The sequence below is a fragment of the Callithrix jacchus genome, chromosome 12 (assembly GCF_049354715.1).
Source record: "Callithrix jacchus isolate 240 chromosome 12, calJac240_pri, whole genome shotgun sequence".
Taxonomy (NCBI): domain Eukaryota; kingdom Metazoa; phylum Chordata; class Mammalia; order Primates; family Cebidae; genus Callithrix; species Callithrix jacchus.
In genome coordinates this window covers 90,524,318-90,547,690 of record NC_133513.1, presented here as the reverse complement: position 1 = coordinate 90,547,690, position 23,373 = coordinate 90,524,318, and the positions used below count along the sequence as shown (strand labels likewise).

Sequence of the window (23,373 nt, the reverse complement as noted above, 5' to 3'; positions counted from 1 at the left end):
TCCCAAGGCAGAGTTTCGCTCTTGCTGCCCAGGCTAGAGTGCAATGGCGAAATCTTGGCTCACTCCAACATTCACCTCCCAGGTTCAGGCAATTCTTCTGCCTCAGCCTCCCAAGTAGCTGGGATTACAGGCATGCACCACCATGCCCGGGGAATTTTTTGTATTTAGTAGAGATAGAGTTCCGTCGTGTTGGCTAGGCTGGTCTCACACTCCTGATCTCAGCCTCCCAAAGTGCTGGGATTATAGACATGAGCCACCACATCCAGTCCAACATTCTTTAGTTGGCCAGCTCTTATTCTTCGTCCAAAATTCAACTCAGATCCCACTCCTTCAGAAAGACTTCTCTGACACCTCCCCCATCATCGGCCACTGTATGGATTAGGTGTCCTGATTTGGCTCTGTGGACCTGCCCCACCCCAGCACTGGTGGCTCCTCTCTCTACACAGTGAGAGTCCTGAGGGAACTGACTATTTCTGTGTGTCCAGCATCCAGCACAAAGGAGGTACCAACAAATGTTCCTTCAATGAATGCATGCATGTCAGTTTCCTCTTGGAGTGCAGAACTCACATCTCTTTCAACAAAAGCCCCAGAACAATACACATTTTTTTCTTTTTCTTTTCTTTCTTTCTTTTTTTAATGTAATTTTATTTAATTTTTGAGATAGTGTCTTGCTCTGCTGCCCAGGCTGCAGTGCAGTGGTGCAATCACAGCTCACTGCATCCTGTAACTCCTGGGCTCAAATGATCCCCCTGCTTCAGCCTCCAGAGTAGCTGGGACAACAGGCACATACCACCACAACCAGCTATTTAAAATTTTTTGTTTTTTTTTTTTTTAGACTAAGATGTCGCTATGTTGCCCAGGCTGGTCATGAACCATTTCTTAAAACAATGACTGTGGGCCGGGCGTGGTGGCTCACGGCTATAACCCCAGCACTTTGGAAGGCCAAGGCCGGTGGATCACGAGGTCAAGAGATGGAGACCATCCTGGTCAACATGGTGAAACCCCGTCTCTACTAACAATACAAAAATTAGCTGGGCATGGTGGTGCACGCCTGTAGTCCCAGCTACCTGGGAGGCTGAGGCAGGAGAATTGCTTGAACCCAGAAGGCGGAGGTTGCGGTAAGCCAAGATCGCGCCATTGCACTCCAGTCTGGGTAACAAAACTCCGTCTCAAAAAAAAATCCAAAAAACAATGACTGTGAAATAAGCAGCGATGAACTGGACCCTCTATGAACCCTCTATGAATTCTTTGTTCAACAGGCGACGCTGACTTGACTGAGCCATGATACAAAGCAGGGGATCCTAGAAGCAAAGAGAAGAAGCAGACTTAATCTAAGAGAGAGGATGGGGAAAGTTTTCTGTTCAACATAGTATTTAAGCTAAGGAGGCCCCACCCTTCTCAAGAAGAAAAAAATTTTTTTTCTTTAATATCCTAAATTAGCCAGGCATGGAGGCACATGCCTGTAATCCCAGCTACTCGGGAGGCTGAGACAGAATTGCTTGAACCCAGGAGGCTGAGGTTGCAGTGAGCCAAGATGGCACCACTGAACTCCAGCCTGGGCGACAGAGCAAGACTCCATCTCAAAAAAAGGCAATTTATATACATATCCTAAGTACCTGACATTCTCCCACTGGTAATTTACTCCAAAGGTAAATTTTAGTTTCTTCATAATTCTTCCTCGTTGGCCTCAAGCTGACAATAGAGAGTAGTAGTATTTGTTTTCTCTTCCAGCAGCTTTAGAATTGAGGGATATTATTAAGAACTTCTAGACATTATTTGGAGGGAACATTGAAGAATACAGGAAGGCTCTAAAGGCCAGAAAGGGAAAATAGTCAAGGCCAATATCAATGAACAAAAGCCTGCCCTTATAATTAGAGATGGATCAGCTTGACTGTGCTCCCTTGAGTCTAATTCTGATTTTTTTCACAATCAAGTTCTAGTTCCCTCTTTCCCTCCTCCAGCATTCTGCCTCAACTCCTGGTGCTACTGATGTTTTTCCCTGGATAGCAGACAGGTGGAAGAAACTAAGGGGAAAAATTAAATAATCACTCAGGATAATATCTTACCTTGACATTTCGCAGAGGTTAGTCTTTGCATCAATAAGCAAGTGTGTTTATGGCCCACATACTTGACTCATAAACCTCACTGTAGCCCTTGGAGAAATACTAGGTGGAAATGCTGAGGAGAACAAGCTGGTAAATGAGGGAAGAGAGAAGGGAATGTCTAAACATGTCTCCTCCACCAGATGGCTCCCTTGCCCACTCTTATGGAAAAACATGACGTTTCAGAAGCATCTCTAAACTCTGTTTCTGGTTTTGACCTCTCTTGCCTGCCTCAATGCGTTTCTCACCATTTCCACACTATGACAGATATTTTCATGCTTGTAGCTGCATTAGTTATCTCTTGTTGTGCAACAAAGTATTTCAAAACTTGATTACTTAAAACAACAATAAGCATGTATTATCTTACAGTTTTGGGGGTTCTGGGTGGTTTTGGTCAGAAAATCAAGAGCAGCTTGGTGGTGGTTTTGGCTCAGGCACTTTCATAAGGTTGCAGTCACATATTGGCCGAGGAGGCAATCATCTGAAGGTTTAGTGAGGCTGGAGAATGGGCTCCCAGGGTGGCTTCCTCACATGGCTGAGAGGTGATGCTGACACTCTCTCACAGTGACAAGATGGCAAAGGTGCCATTTCTTCTCATCTGGGGCTCTCCTGAGGGCTTCTTGACTGTCCTCCTGACGTGGCGGATGCCTTAACCCAGAACAACAGATCCACAGGGAGGCAGGAAGGAAGCTAAAGTTCTCTTATGATGCATCCTCAGAAATCACACACCATCATTTTCTTTTTCTTTTTTTTTTGAGACAGAGTCTCACACTGTTGCTTAGGCTGGAGTGGCGTGGTATGATCTCGGCTCACTGCAACCTCTGCCTCCCGGGTTCAAGCAGTTCTCCAGCCTCAGCCTCCTGGGTAGATGGGATTACAGGCACTCGCCACCATGCCTGGCTAATTTTTGTATTTTTAGTAAAGACAAGCTTTTGCCATGTTGGCCAAACTGCTCTCGAACTCCTGATCTCAGGTGATCCGCCCGCCTCAGCCTCCCAAAGTGCTGGGATTACAGGCATGAGCACCATACCCAGTTCACACCATCGTTTTCACAACATGCAATTGGTTTTACGTGTCAGTCCTATTCAGTGTGTGGGAGAATCATAGAAGAACATGAACCCCAGGAGAGGAGAATAACTGGGGCTACCCTGGAAGCCGTCTGGAGGCTGGCTGCTATGCGCTGTTCTGTCAGCTTAAGATGCCCTTTCCCTCCCCCCAGCCTCCTCCCACTCACCTTTTACACCCAGCTGGAATGTCAGGCCCTCTGTGAAGCATTCCCGCAATTCCTCACGCCCTCCTCTGTGCCTACGTAGAACTCTGTTTCTCTCTCTCTTTCTCTATCTCTATCTCTATCGCTATCGCTTTCTCTATCCCTATCCCTATCTCTGTCTCTATCTCTATCTCTGTCTCTATCTATCTCTGAGACAGTCTCATTCTGTCACCTAGGCTGGAGTGCAGTGGTGCAATATCAGCTCACTGCAACCTCTGCCTCCTGGGTTCAAGTGATTCTCCAGCCTCAGCCTTCCAAGTAGCTGGGATTACAGGCGCCTGCCACCACGCCTGGCTAATTTGTTTTTTTTTTTGAGACAGAGTTTCGCTCTTGTTACCCAGGCTGGAGTGCTATGGCGCGATCTCGGCTCACCGCAACCTCCACCTCCTGGGTTCAGGCAATTCTCCTGCCTCAACCTCCTGAGTAGCTGGGATTACAGGCACGCGCCACCATGCCCAGCTAATTTTTTGTATTTTGAGTAGAGACGGGGTTTCAACATGTTGACCAGGATGGTCTCGATACCTTGACCTTGTGATCCACCTGCCTCGGCCTCCCAAAGTGCTGGGATTACAGGTTTGAGCCACCACGCCCGGCCTAATTTTTATATTTTTAGTAGAGCAGAGTTTCATAATGTTGGCCAAGCTGGTCTCAAACTCCTGATTTCAGGTGATCCACCTGCCTCAGCCTCCCAAGGTGCTGGGATTACAGGCGTGCACCACTACTCCCGGCATTCCGTCTCTTTTTTTTTTCTTTCTAACTTTTATTTTTATTTCAGGGGTACATGTGTGGGTTGGTTCTATACATAAATTCCATGTCATGGGGGTTTAGTGTCCACATTATTTTGTCATTCAGTTAATAGGATAGTCTCCTGTGTACTTATAGGTGGTTTTTTAATCCTTAGCCTCTTTCAACTTTCCATTTTCAAGTAGGCCCTGGTGTCTGTTCCCTTCTTTGTGTGCATGTGTATTCAGTGTTTAGCTCCCATTTATAAGTAAGAACATGCAAGGTTTGGTTTTCTGCTCATGTGTTAGCTCACTTAGGATAAGGGCCTCCAGCTCCATATGTGTTGCTGCAAAGTCTGTGCTCTCATTCTTTTTATGGCCTTGTTATATACATACCATATTTTCATCTTTTTTTTTTTTTTTTTTTGACACAGGGTCTCACTCTGTTACCTAGGCTGGAGTACAGTGGCACAATCATGGTTCACTGCAGCCTTCACCTCTTTGGGCTCAGGTGATCCTCCCACCTCAGCCTCCCAGGTAGCTGGGACTACAGATGCGCACCACCAAGTCCAGCTAATATTTGTATTTTTTTGTTGAGTCAGGGTTTCACCATGTTTCTCAGGCTGGTCTCAATTGTCTGGGCTCAAGCTGTCCGCTTGCCTTGGGCTAATCCTAACAAAGTGTTAGGATTACAGGCGTGAGCCACAGCACCCAGCCTGTACCACATTTTCTTTATCCAATCTACCATTGATTCCATCTCTATTCATCATCTGTCATCTTGCATTTCATTCTATCTCTTGAACATCAGTGTTTCTCCCATTGTTTCCTAAGTTCCTAAGAGCAGGAAAAGAGAATTAACATTTTGGCAGCCTCAGTTTTTGGCAGCTCTAGGTATAGAGCCGTGGCATAGTAAGTACTCAATGAATGCCTGTTTAAAAATGAATAAATAAAATGGAAAATAAGAAGTTGGTGGGAGCCGGGCATGGTGGCAAGCACCTGTAATCCCAGCTACTCGGGAGGCTGAGGCAGGAGAATCGCTTGAACCCAGGAGGTGGGAGGTTGCAGTGAGCTGAGATCATGCCACCACACTTCAGCCTGAGCAACAGAGCAAGACTCCATCTCAAAAAAAAAAAAAGAGAATTTGGTGGGAATGTGGAGAAATTGGAACCCTTGTGCACTGTCAATGAAAATGTAAAATGGTGTGGAAAGTAGTGTGGTAGTTCCTTTAAAAATACAAAATAGGGCCGGGCGTGGTGGCTCACGCCTGTAATCCCAGCACTTTGGGAGCCGAGGTGGGTGGATCACCTGAGGTCAGGAGTTCAAGACCAGCCTGGCCAACATGGTGAAACCCCGTCTCTATTTAAAAAAAAAATACAAAATAGAATTACCATATGATCCAGCAATTTCACTTCTGAGTATCTACACAAAATAATTTAAAGCAAAGTCTCAAAGAGATATTTGTGCACACATGTTCATTTGAAGATTATTCACAGTACCCAAAAGGTAGAAGCAACTCAGGTGTTCATAAATGGATGAATAGTTGAACAAAATGCAGTATACACAGAAGATGAAACGTTATTCAGCCTTAAAAAGGAAGGACATTCGGCACATGTTACAACACGGATGAACCTTGAACACATTATGCTCAGTGAAATAAGCTGGTTACGGAAAGGTAAGTACTGTATGATTCTACTTCTATGAAGTACCTAGCATAGTCAAATTCAGAGATAGAAAGTAGAATGGCGGTTGCCAGGGGCTGTAGGGAAGAGGAAACGGGGAGTTACTGTTTAATGGGTTCAGAGTTTTAGTTTTGCTAGATGAGAAGAGCCATGGTGGTGGATGCTGGTGATGGCTGAAGAACAGTAAGCATGTGCAATGTCGTTTAACAACAATATGGATGGACTTAATACCATTGAGCTGTACACTTGAAAATGGTCAAGTTTATGTTTTTGCTTTTTTTTTTTGAGACGGAGTTTCCCTCTTGTTACCCAGGCTGGAGTGCAATGGCGCGATCTCGGCTCACCGCAACCTCCACCTCCTGGGTTCAAGCAATTCTCCTGCCTCAGCCTCCCGAGTAGCTGGAACTACAGGCATGTGCCACCATGCCCAGCTAATTTTTGTATTTTTAGTAGAGACGGGGTTTCACCATGTTGACCAGGATGGTCTCGATCTCTTGACCTCGTGATCCACCTGCCTCGGCATCCCAGAGTGCTGGGATTACAGGCTTGAGCCACCGCACCCGGCCCCATTTTATGTTTTTAATTGTATGTTACTACAATTAAAAAATTTTTAAGAGGCTGGCACAGTGGCTCATGCCTATAATCCCAGCACTCTGGGAGGCCAAGGCCTGTGGATCACTTGAGGTCAGGAGTTCAAGACCAGCCTGGGCAATATGGAGAAACCCCATCTCTACTAAAAATACAAAAATTAGCCAGACATGATAGCACATGCCTGTAATCTCAGCTACTTAGGAGGCTGAGGCACGAGAATAGCTTGAGCCTGGAAAGCGGAGGTTGCAGTCAGCCAAGATCACATCATTGCACTACAACCTGAGTGACAGAGGGAAACTACCTCAAAAAAAAAAAAAAATTAGATTAGTGAATGATGTAAACAAAATATATTCTATCCATTCACTGGAATATTATTCATCATAAAAAATGAGTCTTGAGATCATGTTACAAGACAATAAGAAAAAGAAATGAGTTATTAATATATGCTACAACATGAATGAACCTTGAAAACATTGTGCTAAGTTAAAGAAACCAGACATAAAAGCACATTATTCCATTTATGTAAAACGTCCAGAATAAGCAAAAAAAAAAAATTTTTTTTTTTTTTGAGGAAAGTCTCACTCTGACACCCAGGCTAGAGTGCAGTGGCACGATCTTGGCTTACTGCAAACTCCACCTCCCAGGTTCAAGCGATTTTCCTGCCTCAGCCTCCCAAGTAGCTGAGATTACAGGCACCCACCACCACACCTGGCTAATTTTTTTTGTATTTTTACTAGAGATGGTGATCTGCCCACCTTGGCCTCCCAAAGTGCTGGGATTAAGGCATGAGCCACTGCATCAGCCAAAATAAGCAAATCTATAGAGACAAGTAGATTAGTAGTTGCCAGAGACTTGGGGGAGGGAGGAACCGGGAGCGACTGCTAACAGGTACAGGGTTTCTCTTTGGTGTGATGGAAATGTCCTCAAATTAGATGGTGGTGAAGGTTGTACAACCTTCCGAATATACTGAAAACCACTGACTTGTACACTTTAAAAATGGGAATTTTTGGCTGCCGAGGCCCCTCCCCTACTCCTCTCTTCCCTCTCCTGTCTATGACTTTCATGCAAAGTAAAAAGTGGCTCTGCAGCCGGGCATAGTGGCTCATGCCTGTAATCTCAGCACTTTGGGAGGCCGAAGCAGGCAAATCACCTGAGGCAGGAGTTCAAGACCAACCTGGCCAACACGGTGAAACCCCGTCTCCACAAAAAATACAAAAATTAGCCGGGCATGGTGGTAGGCACTTGTAATCCCAGCTACTAGGGAGGCTGAAGCAGGAGAACCGCTTAAACCCAGGATGCAGAGGTTGCAGGAACCCAGATCATGCCACTGCACTCCAGCCTGGGCAACAGAGCAAGACTCTGACTCAAAACAAATAAATATAAATAAATAAATAATAAAACTGGGAAATTTTATGTTATGTGAAATTTTGTGATACATGAATTAGCTTTCCATTTCAAAAATGAATAGATGTCACAAAACAAAACAAAAAAAGAGAAAAAAATGAATAGACAAATGAAAAAATATTTGACTGGTATGTATCTTTAAATTCTCCTTAATATTTGGATTTTCTCTAGTATTTAAACTTATCATTTAACCAGTGTACATTTTTGGATTAACAGTTCAGTGTCATTACCCTATAAAGTGTTCAATAAGTATATCTTTATGTTCTTGTACCTGGGAAAGAAGTACTGTACTCATGAGTAATGAGTTTTCCAGCTGTGAGACAGTGGTTGTTGGACAAACACAGCAAGGAAATGACTGTCTGAAGTTACATTCTTACTCAACAGCTCTTGGCAGCCATGAAAACAACCATTCATCAAACACTGGCACTAAAAGAGTATCACAAAGCAAAGCAATGAAAACCTCAGCAATAAAACCTTGTGCCTCCCTTGAAAGAGACGATTAAGTGTCCACCAAAAAGTCCTGTGCCCCCCTACCATGATATAGAGTTGTTGCTAAGCAGCAGCTGCACGTCCAGGGACTACATTTCTCAGCCTCCCCTGCATATACATTAGGTCCCGTTCCTCCCAGGGAGGTGAGTGGGAGTGCTAAGTGTTACTTCTAGATCAAGGTATGCAGGAGGCAGGAAACCTCCTCCTGCCTCTCCTTCCTAACCTGCAAGCTCAATGCAAAGCAGATGGCCGAACTACAGAGGTGGAAGAAGCCTGAGTCCTTGACTTACCTTATGGTGAAGCGTCTCCCTTCTGCCCCAGAGTAGCCACAGTGGACAATGATGTGAGGAAGAAATAGATTTGTATATGAATAACAAATAGATTTTCATTATATGAAGCTGCTGAAATGCTGGGGTATATTTGTTATAGCAGCTAGCCATCAGCATTTACTCATTCCACCAAATGACTGCATATCATGTGCCTTTTGTGGGATTGTAGAGATCAAGAGCCTGGAATTCTTTCCTGAAAAGCTTACAGCCTAGTGGGACAGACAACATGAATAAATATATCACCAATGGGAAAGCAGTATGTGACCCAACAAAAAACTTCAATACACCAATTTCCATTTACAAAATTGAAAGAATTTTTTAAAAAAGAAAAAAAAATGTAAAACCTAAAAGGCATCAGGCCCAGATTATTTCATAGACAAACATTTTATAGAACTCTTTTTTTTTTTTTTTTTTGCAGGCAGAGACTGGCTCTGTCGCCCAGGCTAGAGTGCAGTGGCACAATCTCGGCTCACTGCAATCTCTGCCTCCTGGATTCAAGCGATTCTCCTGACTCAGCCTCCCGAGTAGCTAGGATTACAGGCACCCACCACCACAACTGGCTAATTTTTCTGTTTTTAGCAGAGATAGGGTTTCACCATGTTGGCCAGGCTGGTCTCAAACTGCTGACCTCAGGCAATTTGCCTGCCTTGGCCTCCCAAAGTGCTGGATTACAGGCATGAGCCACCACACCTGGCCATAACCCATTTTTAAAAATGATATAGTTAAACTATTCCAGAACATAGAACAGTATAGAAAACTTCCTAATTTAGTCTATGAGTCCAGAATCACCCACTCTGGTACAAACGCCAAGCAAGAACATGCGCGCGCGCGCACACTCACACACACACACACACTCAGCAGATTTCATCTGGAATATAGATAATTTTAAAATAATGAAAACAGGGAGGGGGAGGTGGGGAGGGATAGCCTGGGGAGAAATGCCAAATGTGGGTGAAGGGGAGAAGGAAAGAAAAGCACACTGCCATGTGTGTTCCTACGCAACTGTCTTGCATGCTCTGCTCATGTACCCCAAAACCTAAAATCCAATAAAAAATTAAAAAATAATAATAATAATGAAAACAATAAGCCTACCACACAAATGAGCCATTCCACTGCTAGCTATCTACCCAAGAGAAAGCATATGTGTCCACACAAAGACATGTACATGTATGTTCGAAGCAGCTGTACTTGCGATAATCATAAACTTGAAATAACACAAATGTCCATCAACAGGCTGAACAAATTACAGTATGCCCATACCATAGCGTGACACTCAGCAATGAAAACGAACTATCATTACTGCAACATCATGAATGAATCTCAAAATAATTAAGCTGAGTAAAAGAAGCCAGATACCACCCTTCCCAAAAGGAGCACATATTATACATTCCATTTATATAAAATTCTAGAATTCTTTAATCACAGAAAGCAGATCAGTGGTTCCCTGGTGTGGGGGAGATGGGAAGGAAAGAAGAGGGAGTACAAAGAGCACAGGGAAGCTTTTGGACATTATGAGTATGTTTTCTTTCTTTTCTTTTTTGAGACAGGGTCTTGCTGGAGCACAGTGACACAATCGTAGCTAGCATAGCTCACTGCAACCTCAAACTCCTGGGTTCAAGTGATCCTCCTGCCTCAGCCTCTGTATTGGCTAGGACTACAGTCATGCGCCACCATGCCAGGCGGATTTTTTTGTTTTGCAGAGACCAAGTCTTGCTTTGTTGCCTAAGCTGGTTTTGAACTCCTGGCCTTAGGTGATCCTCTCACCTCAGCTTCCCAAAGTGCTGGGACTACCGGCAGGAGCCACTGTGCCTAGCCTGTCTACTGTCTTGATGGTGATGATTGTTTCACCAGTGTATCCACATGTCAAAATTCATCACATTGTCCACTGTAAATATGTTGGGTTTAATGTACATCAAGTACCCTAATAAATCAATTTTTTTAAAAAAGTAACCATCTAGGCAACCACTTCACCTCTTGGAGTCACATGTACAAATCTGGTTATTATTTACACCATCTATCTGTTGATAGAAGAATAAGATAACATTATGAATGTAAGAACATTTTGTGAACTGTGATTACAAGAGTACAGTGATATTGTGGAAACTTTATTACTATTAATGTCTTTAATTAACAATAATGTCACCAACAGGTTATTCACTTAAGAGAAAAAACATCCACTTTAAGCCAGGTGATTCACTTAAGAGAAAAAAATAGGACTGGGCGTGATGGCATGCAGCTGTAGGTCCAGCTACTCAGGAAGCTGAGGCAGGAGGATGGCTTTAGACCAGGAGTTGGAGGCTGCAGTGAGTCATGATCACGCCGCTGCACTTCAGCCTGGGCAACAGAGGGAGATCCTCTGTCTAAAAAAAGGAAAAAACAAACCCAGCGAGTTCATTGGTTCCTAGGAATAGCTGCGAGGAGAAGGCAACAAGCTGACAACCAACTTCACCAGGGAAATGAGGAAAGTCAGGTTGTGAAATACCCAGATATGCAACAGCTAGGGCAGCCAAGTACTTAACTGTTACTGGGAAATGTCCCCTTTGCCTGGAAAAATTTTGGTTTGAATGAAATCATGGAAGATCCTGTGAACATACAATGAAGGGAATCTGTGAACCTGCCATTACTAACACCTGAGAACCTGAGGCAACTCTCCCCAGATGGACTGGAAACCCTCAAAACTCTATGGGAAGAGTGAGTCCTCTTTCTAGGCTGAAAGGAAAGCAGAAGGGGGTACAGCTTGGTGAAGAGGCATAGTCAGGGAACTGCAAAAGGGAAGAAAGGAGAGCAAAGAAGGACCTGAGAGTCTGGAGAAAAGGACCCCAGCTTTAGGAAAGTAACAGTAATTTCAGCACCTCTGTGCCATCTTTTTAAAAAATGCTCAAGAAATTAACATAAGCACACAAGAGGCTGGGCGAGGTGGCTCTCGCCTGTAATCCCAGCACTTTGGGAAGCCGAGGCGGGTGGATCACAAGGTCAAGACATCAAGACTATCCTGGCCAACATGGTGAAACCCCATCTCTAATAAAAATACAAAAATTAGGTGGGCATGGTGGTGCGCACCTGTAGTCCCAGCTACTCAGGAGGCTGAGGCAGGAGAATTGCTTGAACCTGGGAGGCGGAGGTTGCAGAGAGCCGAGATCGTGCCACTGCACTCCAGCCTGGCACCTGGCGACAGAGCAAGACTGTCTCAAAAAAAGAAAAAAAGGAGCACAAGACACCAAAGAGAAAGAAGGATCAGCCTATGCTGGTGAGATTATCATTCCTCAGGTGCAGGGAGACCCAGGGTGAAGGGGGCAGGAGGGAATTCACATTTATGAGCATTTACTATTACTGTGACTACAGTTCAGGCACTGAGCTTAGCATTTTACATACATCTTATGAAATCCTCCCAACAAACATATGCTGCTGAGAGCTGAATTGCACTGACTGAATTGCCAGACACACCTCATCTCACGAAGCTCTTTCAACAGCCCAGAGAGGTAAGTACTAATATTATCCCCGTTTACTAAGTCAGGAAGCTGAAAGGCAAAGAGGTTTCATAAATTGCCTAAGACGAGACAGCTAATAAGAGATAGAGCTCACTGCTGACATCATAGTCTGAGCTCACCCAAAAATTAGAACAAGTCATGCTAACTGCCTGAGACACACAAAAGGAGACAGAACAGAGAACAGGACAAGATTGCAAAAGGCAGAGGCTTTAGTGTTCAGAGTTCAGAGTCAGGTCAGGTATCCATACCTCTGGCACAGGGCTACAAGAGGGAGTAGGGGCCGGTGGGCAGTCTGACATACCCTTCTCACATCCAGTGGACAGAGGGACTGTCTTCAGGGGACGGGAGAGTGACTTTGGCACAGTGAGCTAATTATACCTAAAGGTAACTACCTAACTTCATCCCAACCTGGGAAGAGAGAAGTTCTGGAAAGAAATTCAGATTTGTAATAACTTTTTAAAATATGTATATAAGGTCTTGCTCTGTCGCCCAGGCTGGAGTACAGTGGTACAATCATAGCTCACTACAGCCTCAATTCAACCTCCTGGGCTCAAGCAATTGTCTCACTCAACCACCCATGCAGCTGGGACAACTGGTGCATGCCACCATGCCCAGCTAATTGTTTTATTTTTTGTAGAGATGGGGTCTTGCTACATTGCTCAGGCTGGTCTCAAAATCCTGGGCTCAAGCAATCCCCCTGCCTTAGCCTCCTAAAGTGCTGCGATTAGAGGTGGGAGCCACCACTCCCAGCCTACTTTTTTTTTGAGACAGTCTCACTCTGTCACCCAGACTGGAGTGCAGTGGCACAATCTTAGCTTATTGCAACCTCCAGTTCCCAGGTTTTAGCAATTCTCCTGACTCAGCCTCCTGAGTAACTAGGATTACAGATGCCCACCACTACCATTGCTGACTTTTTTTTTTTTTTTTTGGTAGAGACAGGCTTTCACCATGTTGGCCAGGCTGATGTCGAATTCCTGACCTCAAGTGATCTGCCCGCCGTGGCCTCCCAAAATGCTGGGATTATAGGCATGAGCCACTGCACCCAGCCTCCTGGCCTATTCCTTACAGTCTTTCTTTCCCACATTAGCTCAAGATGTAAATACTTCAAAACTCAGATGAAGTTTGGATAAAGTATTTGGATGGTTGTGGAAAAAGTTCGTCTGCTGGGAAATCTTTGAAGCAGCATGGTGGTGTGGTAGCACAGACCTGAGTCTGAAACTTGTTTCAGTCACTACATAGTCAAGTGCCCTGGGAACATTAGCCTACTCCTGTGAGCCTGTTTCCACGACTGTGAAATGAGGATATCTGCTACTTGGTGGGAATGAGAGGATAAGAGATGTTATATAAGGCACCCATTATGTTCTTGGCTCATGGTCCTTCCGAAAGTTAGTTCCCTTTCTCCCTCTTCCCAGCCTTGACTCAGAAGTGCTTCACAACTGGGTGTCAGGGCGCCCCATTCAGGCATCCTGGAGATGGCAGCAAGGAGAATCTGCCTCCAGCTAGAGGGACAGACAAGTATGAAGCCTGGAGGGTCTGCCTCTGGCCTCCATCAGCTTGCTGTCCCCATCTGTGCTAGTGAAGGAACAGAACAGCCTTGATGCCTACCAGATCCCAAACAGCCACCCAGTTCAAAAGGAATGAGGTGCCAGGTGCAGTGGCTCATGCCTGTAATCCCAGCACTTTGGGAGGCTAAGGCAGGTGGATCACCTAAGGTCAGGAGTTCAAGACCAGCCTGGCCAACATGGTAAAACCCCATCTCAACTAAAAATACAAAAATTAGTTGGGTATGGTGGCATGTGCCTGTAATCCCACCTACTTGGGAGGTTGAGGCAGGAGAATCGCTTGAACCCAGGAGGTGGAGGTTGCAATGAGCCAAGATCACACACTGCACTCCAGCCTGGGTGACAGAATGGGACTTGGTCTCAAAAAAAAAAAAAAAAAAGAAGGAATGAGGCCATGAGGCCTTGGAATAGGGAGGGCAGAAGGGCCTTCGGATTAGAAACCAGATTGGAATTTCCAAGGGCTATTGAGGCTGGTGTGGGTGGATCCCACGGACCTCCTGCTGGCCGTCTCCAAATGCTCTTCTTGGGTTCTGACTAGCTCCCCAGCATACTTTGCCCCACAAGGCCCAGAATGTCTCAGGCCCTCCTCATCTCTTTCCAGCTGCCCCCACTAACCCTGGTCCCTGGGGCTCCTGTCCCCGAGACAGGCTATGGAGTGGGATGCAGCCACTCCAGGGCTCCCACCCATTCTCACTACTCTCAGGATAGGGGTTAGAAAGGGCACAGGCCTAAGGAATCACTTCCCCTGTTGGTTTCCTCATTGATAGAAAAGGACCCCCCCCACCCCGCTTTTTTTAAGGGTTTTATGAAGATCTCTATAGGGAACAGCCAAGGGACTAACAGTTAACCAGAGTGAGAAAGTTAGCAAAGTTCCAGAAAGCCCACAGAATTCTTGCAGTCCTTGACTACTGTTTCCATGGACACAGAGAGTTAGAGCTGTATTATTGTTACATTTAAAAAGCAAGTTGTAGAAGAGTCTGTGTGTGTGTGTGCACGGGTACATCCATAAATGTTTGAATAGTTATAAACAATGAAGAAAGTGGCCAGGCGTGAGCCACCATCCCAGCCTCTTTTTGTGTCTTTTTTTTGTTGTTTTGAGTGTCTCACTCTGTCACCCAGGCTGGGGTGCACAACACAGCTCACTATAGCCTCGACCTCTCAAGCTCAAGAGGTTTCCCCAGCTTCAGCCTCCTGAGTAGCTGCGGGCATGTCACCACGCCCAGCCAATTTTTTTCATATTTTTTTAGAGATAGGGTTTTGCCATGTTGGCCAGGCTGGTCTCAAACTCCTGAGCTCAAGTGATCTGCCCACCTCGGCCTCCCAAAGTGTTGGGAATTACAGGCATGAGCCACTGCACCTGGCCCAGGTTTTCTTTCTACTTTTTACACATCTATACTGCTTACATGTTTTGATGGTACATGTTGGTATTATATTTTCATGGATATATATTACTACTTTATTTTACAAATAGCTATTGTGACCAAACAAAAAACATGTAAATAATGCTAACCAAACTTTCCTCATATTCCTTTTTCCTTTTACCCCTGAAAATGTTTATTTATTAATTCTCATTTTTTACTGCTGACCACCCCACCTCCATCCATAGAAAAGCAGGAAAAGTAATAGACATAAACCCCTGCGGTTTCCCACTCAAAGGAGCTCATTATGTCCCTGAGAAGCAGTGTCTTATTTCAAAGTCCATTAAGCAGGAAATGCCAGATTCGGCCATTCCTAAACACCTGGTCTCCTGGAGGGAAAACCAACCTCTCACTAAGCTTTAGAGCCTGCCAAAGGACCAGAGGGCTTAAAGAAACCTCTGCCTTCCAGTCCCTGCCCTACCACTAGTCAGCTGTGTGACCATGGATAAGGCCTTTCCATTCTCTGGGCTCCAATTCCTCTACTGAACGGGGTGAGAGGTGTCGGGGCGGGGGGGCAACAGTGCCAACCTATAAGATTACTGGGAAGGGGCTGGGTGCAGTGGCTCACGCCTGTAATCCCAGCACTTTGGGAGGCCGAGGTGGGTGGACCATCTGAGATCAGTTTGAGGCCAGCCTGGCAAATGTAGTGAAACCCCGTCTCTACTAAAAATACAAAAATTGGCAGGGTATGGTGATGCGCACCTGTAGTCCCAGCTACTCAGAAGGCAGAGGCAGGAGAATTGCTTGAACCTGGGAGATGGAGGTTGCAGTGAGCTGAGATGGTGCCATTGCATTACAGCTTGAGTGAGAGAGAGAGACTCCATCTGGAAAAAACAAGACTACAGGGAAGATCAAATAGGGCAATGCAGGTAGAAGCATATTTCAACTGCAAAACGCTCCACCACTAAAGTAGAGTAGAGCAGGGGCTTACCAGCCTTTGTGGAAAGCAGAGCCACTTTTTACTTTGCCCAAAATTCACAAACAGGAGAGGCAAGAGGAGGGGAGGGGAGGGGCCTCACAGCTGATGGTGTTTTCCTCCACCCACTCTCCAATCACAAACCAAATCATGAAGAGGGTGTGTGTGCCTGTGTGTATGTTTGTGCACGCAGGCATTGGAAAGGCTCTTTGAAGACAGTGGGTGTGGCACACACGGCATGAGATCCCAGCCTGGAGCTGTTCCAGGTGAGTTTTGAAATCTTCTAGTAGAATCCTGTTTCCTGGCTGCAGATGTCAGGCCCGGGGCACAGGGAGGAGAAACCTGGGAGAAAGCCTCTTAACTCTGCCTCACACCCTTTCCAGGGCATCTGTGGGCAGGCAGCAACTTGCTGGGCAAAGAATCTCTGGGGAATCGAGGGAAATACAGGTGGGGCGTGGCCCATGAGACACCACCACAGCAGGCCACAGTGGCGTGGAGGGAAAAACACAGGGCCTGGGCTACAGGAGACCCCAGCTCTGCCCCTAATCAGCTGTGTAGCATCAGGCAGGTTGCCACCACGCCCTGAACTTCATTTCCACTTCTGTAAAATGATGGGGTTGGATTAGAACAGGACCCTCTAGCGGCAACCACAGTCTTTCTGTGCCCAGAATGAGAGGCAATGGAGCTCCCTAACAGAGGGCCCATTGAGAGCAGGGACAAAAGCCTCTGGAACTCCCTCCAGCCTCTGTCAGGGACACAGGCAGTTTTCTTCCCTCTGGTTTCTGCCCTCAGACAACCCCTGGTCCATGCTCCTAACTGCACTGGAGATCTGTGAACTCACTCTCTTTCCCTCCTAAAGGGAAAGAGGAAGCCAAAGAGGCAGAAACGATGCCAGCAGCAGGGTGTGAGGCTCAATGAGATGGACTGGGAGGACCAGGACAGAAGACACACACACCAAAAGCAGACAACCAAACTTTATCCAGAAAAGCGTATGAGGAATCACCACTAAATAATGAGGCACATCGGTCCCCTCTCCCCAGCCACCCTCATTCTTCCCAAACCCACTCTCTCTTTTGGCTTTTATAGAACACTGCAGAAATCCTGTCCTGAGTCTGCAAATGGCCCCAGACCAGGATGAGAGCTGCCCAGAGTGGTCTTGGGCTGGACTGAGTCCTGGTGTCCAAAGAGGGAGGCTTATGTGACTGCCTCCACTATCCAAAAATTCTGGGGGCAGGTCAGGTGGCCACCTCTATGGCACAGGGCCTTGAGGGAGGGTGAGTGTGGTGGCGGTCTTACACGTCCTTCTCATACCTGGCAGACAAAGGGAGCACAGAGCTGCTGGAAGCCCAGTGGGAAGGCACATCTAAGAGCAGTGAGCTCTGGAATGCTACAGGCACATGTGGATGGATGCAGCTCCGTGGCGGCCAAGGAGATATCTGCTCCTAAGTAAGGTCACCTGACCACAGACAGCACCAGGGGCTGGGGGGCTAAGAGGGAGATCTTGAGAAGGCTGGACCTGAGCTAAAGGTATAACTTAGATGGTGATCTGAAAAAAGAAAAAAAGAATAAAGGCTAGAAGTCAAACCCATTGTTTAGGGTCCAGGAGTATACAGCTAATTTCCAGGTGTCCAGAATCTTGTGTCCAAACCACAGCACAAGGAGAACAGGAATTCTCTTGGGTTAAGGCAAAATCAATCTTCACCCATCTGGGATCTTCCATTGCACGATGTGGAAAGGAAACTACTAGACAGAGGTCATTTCTCTCCCCACCTCCCGCTACTGTCAGTGAAGACTCTGAAAGCTTCTGCAGGCCCAGGCCAGAACAGTGTTGCCAGCCCAGGGCAGCGGGCCCTGGAAGCAGTCAGTGTGACCAGCTCTGGTATTCTCTGTGGCCTCAGCAACATGGAAACCTGCAACAGGAGAATCAAAGTCAATGGGCTTCCTAGGCACCCCAAATGTCTCACCGCAGGCTCTTGCTGCACCAGCAGCTGGGGCTGAGGGAACGTTACCCTTCCTAGAGTTTGGCAGTGGGACCCGGCCTAACTGAAACATTGAAGGACTCAGGGGACTTAGGGCTCAGTGTTCCAGAATTTCCCATAGGAGAGAAAGAAACAACAAAAATAACCAAGTCCGGCTGGGTGTGGTGGCTCATACCTGTAATCTAAGCACTTTGGGAGGCTGAGGTGCATGGATCATTTGAGGTCAGGAGTTCAAGACCAGCCTAGCCAACAAGGTGAAACTCTGGCTCTACTTAAAATACAAAAATTAGCTGGGCATAGTGGTGTGTGCCTGTAGTCCTAGCTACTTGGGAGGCTGAGGCAAGAGAGTGGTTTGAACCCGGGAGTCAGAGGTTGCAGTGAGCCGAGATCACACCATTGCACTCTAGCCTGGGTGACAGAGCGGGACTCCATCTCACACACAAAAAAACAGAAAACAAAAAAACCCCCACAATTTTATTGGGTACAGAGTTTCAGTTTTACAAGATCAGAAAAGTTCTGAAGATAGATGGTAGTGATGATGGCTGCATAACAATGTGAATGTTCTTTTTTTTTCTTTCTTTTTTTTTTTTTTTTTTTTTGATACAGAGTTTCTCTGTTACCCAGGCTGGAGTACAGTGGCAGGAACATGGCTCACTGCAGCCTCAACCACCTAGGCTCAAACGATCACCACTTCAGCCTCCCAAGTAACTGGAAACACAGGCACACACCACCACACTCAGCTAATTTTAAAAAACTTTTTGTAGAAAAAGGATCTTGCTATGTTGCCAAGGCTAGTCTCAAACTCCTAGTCTCAAGCCTCGGCCTCCCAGAGTGCTGGTATTACAGGCCTGAGCCACTGCACGCAGCTGTGAATGTTCTTAATGCCACTGAACTATACACTTAAAAATGGTTAAGATGGTAAATTTTATGTATATTGTACCACAATTTTAAAAATAGCCACATTAACAGTATCTAACACATATTGAAACCCTACTATATAGAGTATAGCCTGGTCATGAAGAAGCCAGACTGCCAGGGTTCAAATCCTACCTCTACCACTCACTAGCTGGGAGACCTTGGGCAAGGTATTTAACCTCTCTGGGACTCATTTTCCTCATTAGGAATATGGAAATGACATTCGAACTCACCTCAGTAGGGTTATTGAGAGAATCAATGGACACCTGTAAAATGCTTTGAGATGTGCCAATCACATAGTTAGAGCTACATAGGTGCTCTGATGGCAACAGACCTAGAACTACATCCATGCTTCACACATCCTGAAACTACACCTTCATAACCTCCACAGAGAAATAGAACATATTGTTTTAAAGCACCTAAGCTTTAAAAACAAGCTCACAAAAACACATGGCCTCTTCCGCTCTTCTGGTTTCTAATCCAGAGAAGGTGAGCCTTTCAAACAGCAGACCTGGCCAGGCACAGTGGCTCACACCTGTAATCCCAACACTTTGGGAGGCTGAGACAGGAGGATCTCTTGAGCCCACAAGTTTAAGACCAGCAAGCAAAATATAACGGGGCCCCATCTCTAAAAAATTTTTTAAATTAGCCAGGCATGGTGGCAGGTGCCTGTAGTCCCAGCTCCCTGGGTGGCTGAGGTGAGAGGATTGCTTGAGCCCAGGAGGTCAAGACTATATAGTGAGCCATAATCACACCACTGCACTCCAGCCTGGTGTGGACTCTGTCTCAAAACAAAACAAAAAAGAAAGAAAAAATAAAAGAGCAGACCATTGAAGGATTTAGCAAAAAGGTTGAATTTTCACAACTCTGGAGATATTGTGATTATTACTGTCACCTCTCCAACTTGTTCTGAATAAAAACCATTTAACTTTTGGAAAATAAATAGGTTCTGTGTGTGTGTGTGTGTTTTTGTTTTTTTTTTTGAGACGGAGTTTCGCTCTTGTTGCCCAGGCTGGAGTGCAATGGCGCGATCTCGGCTCACCGCAATCTCCGCCTCCTGGGTTCAGGCAATTCTCCTGCCTCAGCCTCCTGAGTAGCTGGGATTACAGGCACGCGCCACCGTGCCCAGCTAATATTTTGTATTTTTAGTAGAGACGGGGTTTCACCATGTTGACCAGAATGGTCTCGATCTCTTGACCTCGTGATCCACCCACCTCGGCCTCCCAAAGTGCTGGGATTACAGGCTTGAGCCACCGCGCCCGGCCTGGTTCTGTGTTTTTTATTCAAATGACCATGACCCCTTCCAGAAAACCAAGAAGCATCTTACCTTACAGGCCCAGCCAGCAGGTCACCCCAGCGCCAGAAAGTGGTTCTTCCCTTTGGTAAGCGAGACCCACCCTGCCAGCTGCTGCAGGTCAGCACCAGGATCTCTTGCAGGTGACTTTCCTTTAGACTGGGAAAACCATCTGAATAACTCTGGCTTCATTTCTCCAACAACGTCAAGGAATGTTCGTATTCCCTAGTTCAGGTCTCTGGCTAGGGTCAGTAATCTCCTTCCTCACTGGGGTGGGTCCCCTCCCTCTGCTAGAGAAATTCCCTGGGGAAGAGAAAAAGAAGGATCTCCCCAAATCTTCAAACGGAACACAACCAATGGGTTGAGCCCTTAGGCATGAATGAGAGCCGGGACAGCACAGGGCTGCTGGGAACCTCCAGGCAGGAATACTGCTCCAGGCCCAGGAGCAGCTAATACTGTAAACTAAATTAATTCTGTAACAGCGAAACTTCTCAGAGTCTTTGATAAGCTAATGAGCATCTCCAAGAAGGGGAGACAGCCCCGTTGACAAATCAACTTGGCCTTGAAACCCCCTTTTCGAGAGGCGGCTCCTGAGCTAGGGGTCCTGACTCACCCACCCTTTCAATGCAAACAGCGCTGGGCTATGAGTCCCGATTCCAATCTTACTCTGGCTGTTCCCAAGAGCAGGCTCTGGGTCCCCATCTGTAAGAAGGGGTGGGGTTCACCTTAATATTCCGCCATGGTTGTGGGGCTCCTAATGCAAACAGATATGGGGGAAGATGAGAGGGGCGGCAGAAGCAGGTAAGGAAGGCTGGGAAGACCCTTGTGTCACGGAGAGGCCAGGTCAGTTAGCGTGCGTTTGGGACTGGCCTGTAAAAAAACCTTGAAGGACAAAGGCGGAGTAGGCAGAGGCAAGAGGAGACTCTAGAAGTATAAGGGTACAGCCCACCGGCTCCTCCTATCCGTCCCCACCTTGGCCGATGGGCCCCACCCCAAGACATCCCACCACCGAGAGACAGGCGGGAAGGAGCTTCGCAGGACGCCCGCACAATCCCAAGCTAAAAACAAACTCGCCGGTCATCCTAGGATCAGCCAAGGCCTGTTCTCAGCTCCGCCCGCGGCCCAGCTCCAGCGTTTTACAGCTGGACGAGGGGCCGGGGAAGGGGGTGCGCTTCCGACCGCGGGGTGGGAGGGAAGGGGGCAGCCAGAAGCCTGGTTCCAATTTGGGAGCCTCCCCCGGATCTACGCGGCGCCTGTCCACGTCTTAGAATCAGCAGGGAAGGGAACTGGAACCGCGAGGTTTGGCCTCGGGGCAGCTAGTCTGCGAGCGTGCGTCCGCCCCTCGGATCGCAGCCCTACGCTGGTCCCTGGAGACGGCGCGTCCGGCGCGGCGTTCGGGATTCTGGGCGGCGGGGACGGCGGCAAGGCAGTCAGGCGGGAGCTGCGCGTCAGGGTCCCTGGGCGCGGGCGACAGTGGAAACGCTCGAGGGTAGGGGGAGGGTGCCAGGCCGCACCCGCGCGGGGCGGCGGCAGGGACTGGGGGCGCTGGTCTCCCGGGGGTCCTCCGCCCCGATCCGGCCGCGGCGGGCGCGGGCTGCTCACACCACCTCCTGCTTGCCCTGGCAGCGACGGCCGCAGCCATAGAGCGCCGAGAGCAGGTAGAAGCCGTGGCAGACGCCGCCGCAGACGGCGGCCGCCAGGAAGGCGTGGTAGGCGCAGGGCAGCTGGTAATCCTTGAGGTTGCAGTAGCTGTGGCGCTGCATCTGGTCGCTCATGATGCCGGTCGCGGCGCCGTAGAGCGCGGCCGCCAGCACGTCGTGCGCCACGTTGACCAGGAGCCAGCGCGAGCCCAGCACGGGGACCAGCTCGTGCTTGCCCAGCAGCGTGAGGAAGTAGAGGCCCAGGGTGAGCAGCCAGAAGAGCACGGACACGAAGAGCGCGAAGTGCACGGGACCCTGGTACTTGCTCGTGGCGATAGTGATCCAGAAGGCGGCGCCGGCCAGCAGCTGCAGCACCCGCAGCACGCCCAGCGGACTGCGCAGGAAGGGCCGCTGCAGGCGCACCGCGCCGCGGGCCGCACGCGCCTGGGGCGGCGGCTGGCGCGGGGGCGGCGGGAGCATGGCCCCCGGGCGCGGCGGCGGCGGCGGCGGCGCCCCGAGCAGCGGAATGGCGGCGCCTTGCTCGTCGGGGCGGCCCGGCCCAGGTGCCTGCTGCGCCCGCCGCGGCCTCCTCGCCTTACTCCCCTCCTAGTCCTCTCTTCCTTTCCTCCTCTCCCCACCCTTCCTCTCTTCTCTCCTCCCCTCGGCCCTCCTCGTCTTCCCTCTCCCGCTCTTCAGCCCTCCAACCCGCCCCTTTCCCTTCCCCTCGGCGGTCTCCTCCCCCGCGCGCTCCTCCCGGCTTCCTGCCATCTCTCTTTCCGTCTGCCTCACCACCCTGGCGCCCCCCTTTCGCCTCTGCGCCAGGCCCCCAGCTCGGATTCCTTCGTCCTTGGGCCAGGGCGGGGCGAATCCCCCAGCCCGATGCGGGCTTCAGCACTGCCCACATGCACGCTGCTGAGCCAAGTTTGCCACATCTGGGGCCACCCCTACCCGCCCTGCCTCCTTTTCTCTCTCCTGCCATAGCGCCCACCCTGGGCCTCCGGGCTCTTCAGCAGTGCTGATTTTGAACTGACATCCGCTGTCGCCTGGACGTAGGCAGTCTCCTGCCAGGGCCCGCCTCGTCCTGTCCAAAGTTGTCCAGATGGTCTCAGAGTAAGAGTCCATCATCTACCAGAGGCACCGCCACCGGTCCCACTCAGCACAAGCTTATTGTCCCTACACTCTTATCCACCCCCTTCCTTGTCATCCTCCCGTCTTGCCCAGATTAAAAATACGCTAACCATTGTGACCAGGACACAAACCCTACGGCTCCCAAAGTGCTGGGATTACAGGCGTGAACCACCGCGCCAGGCTCAAGACATCTTTCTAAAACATAGACTTGGTTGTTCACTATACTGCTTCCCCCACTGAGACAGGACAGAGGCTGTCTCTTCTCTGTGCCCTATTTCACAATCTGTCCCCAACCAATTTCCGGCTTCCTGGCTTGCCACTTCCGTCCCTTTCCCGTGCTGCCACCCAGCATACCAATCCCACCAATCCTTTCAAATTTTCCAGATGAGCTCAGAATGCCCTGCATTTCCAGACCCCACTTGACAGCAAAACTCTTATTTACCCTTC

General features: G+C 48.2%; 1 protein-coding gene across 1 annotated transcript; it reads right to left on the bottom strand.

Annotated features, from left to right (window-relative positions):
• Positions 1 to 16,930: 16,930 nt before the first annotated feature.
• MARVELD1 (MARVEL domain containing 1) lies at positions 16,931 to 22,413 on the bottom strand. The gene is made up of 2 exons (XM_002756499.7): positions 20,192 to 22,413; positions 16,931 to 17,880 (listed from the first exon to the last, which is right to left on the bottom strand). The coding sequence occupies exon 1, from the start codon at positions 22,276 to 22,278 to the stop codon at positions 21,757 to 21,759; it is 522 nt and encodes a 173-aa protein (XP_002756545.3). The 5' UTR covers positions 22,279 to 22,413; the 3' UTR covers positions 16,931 to 17,880; positions 20,192 to 21,756.
• Between the last annotated feature and the right edge of the window lie 960 nt (positions 22,414 to 23,373).

Bases quoted from the DNA above. Each gene is read 5' to 3' on its own strand.
- MARVELD1 (XM_002756499.7), bottom strand. From the start codon at position 22,278: ATGCTCCCGCCGCCCCCGCGCCAGCCGCCGCCCCAGGCGCGTGCGGCC.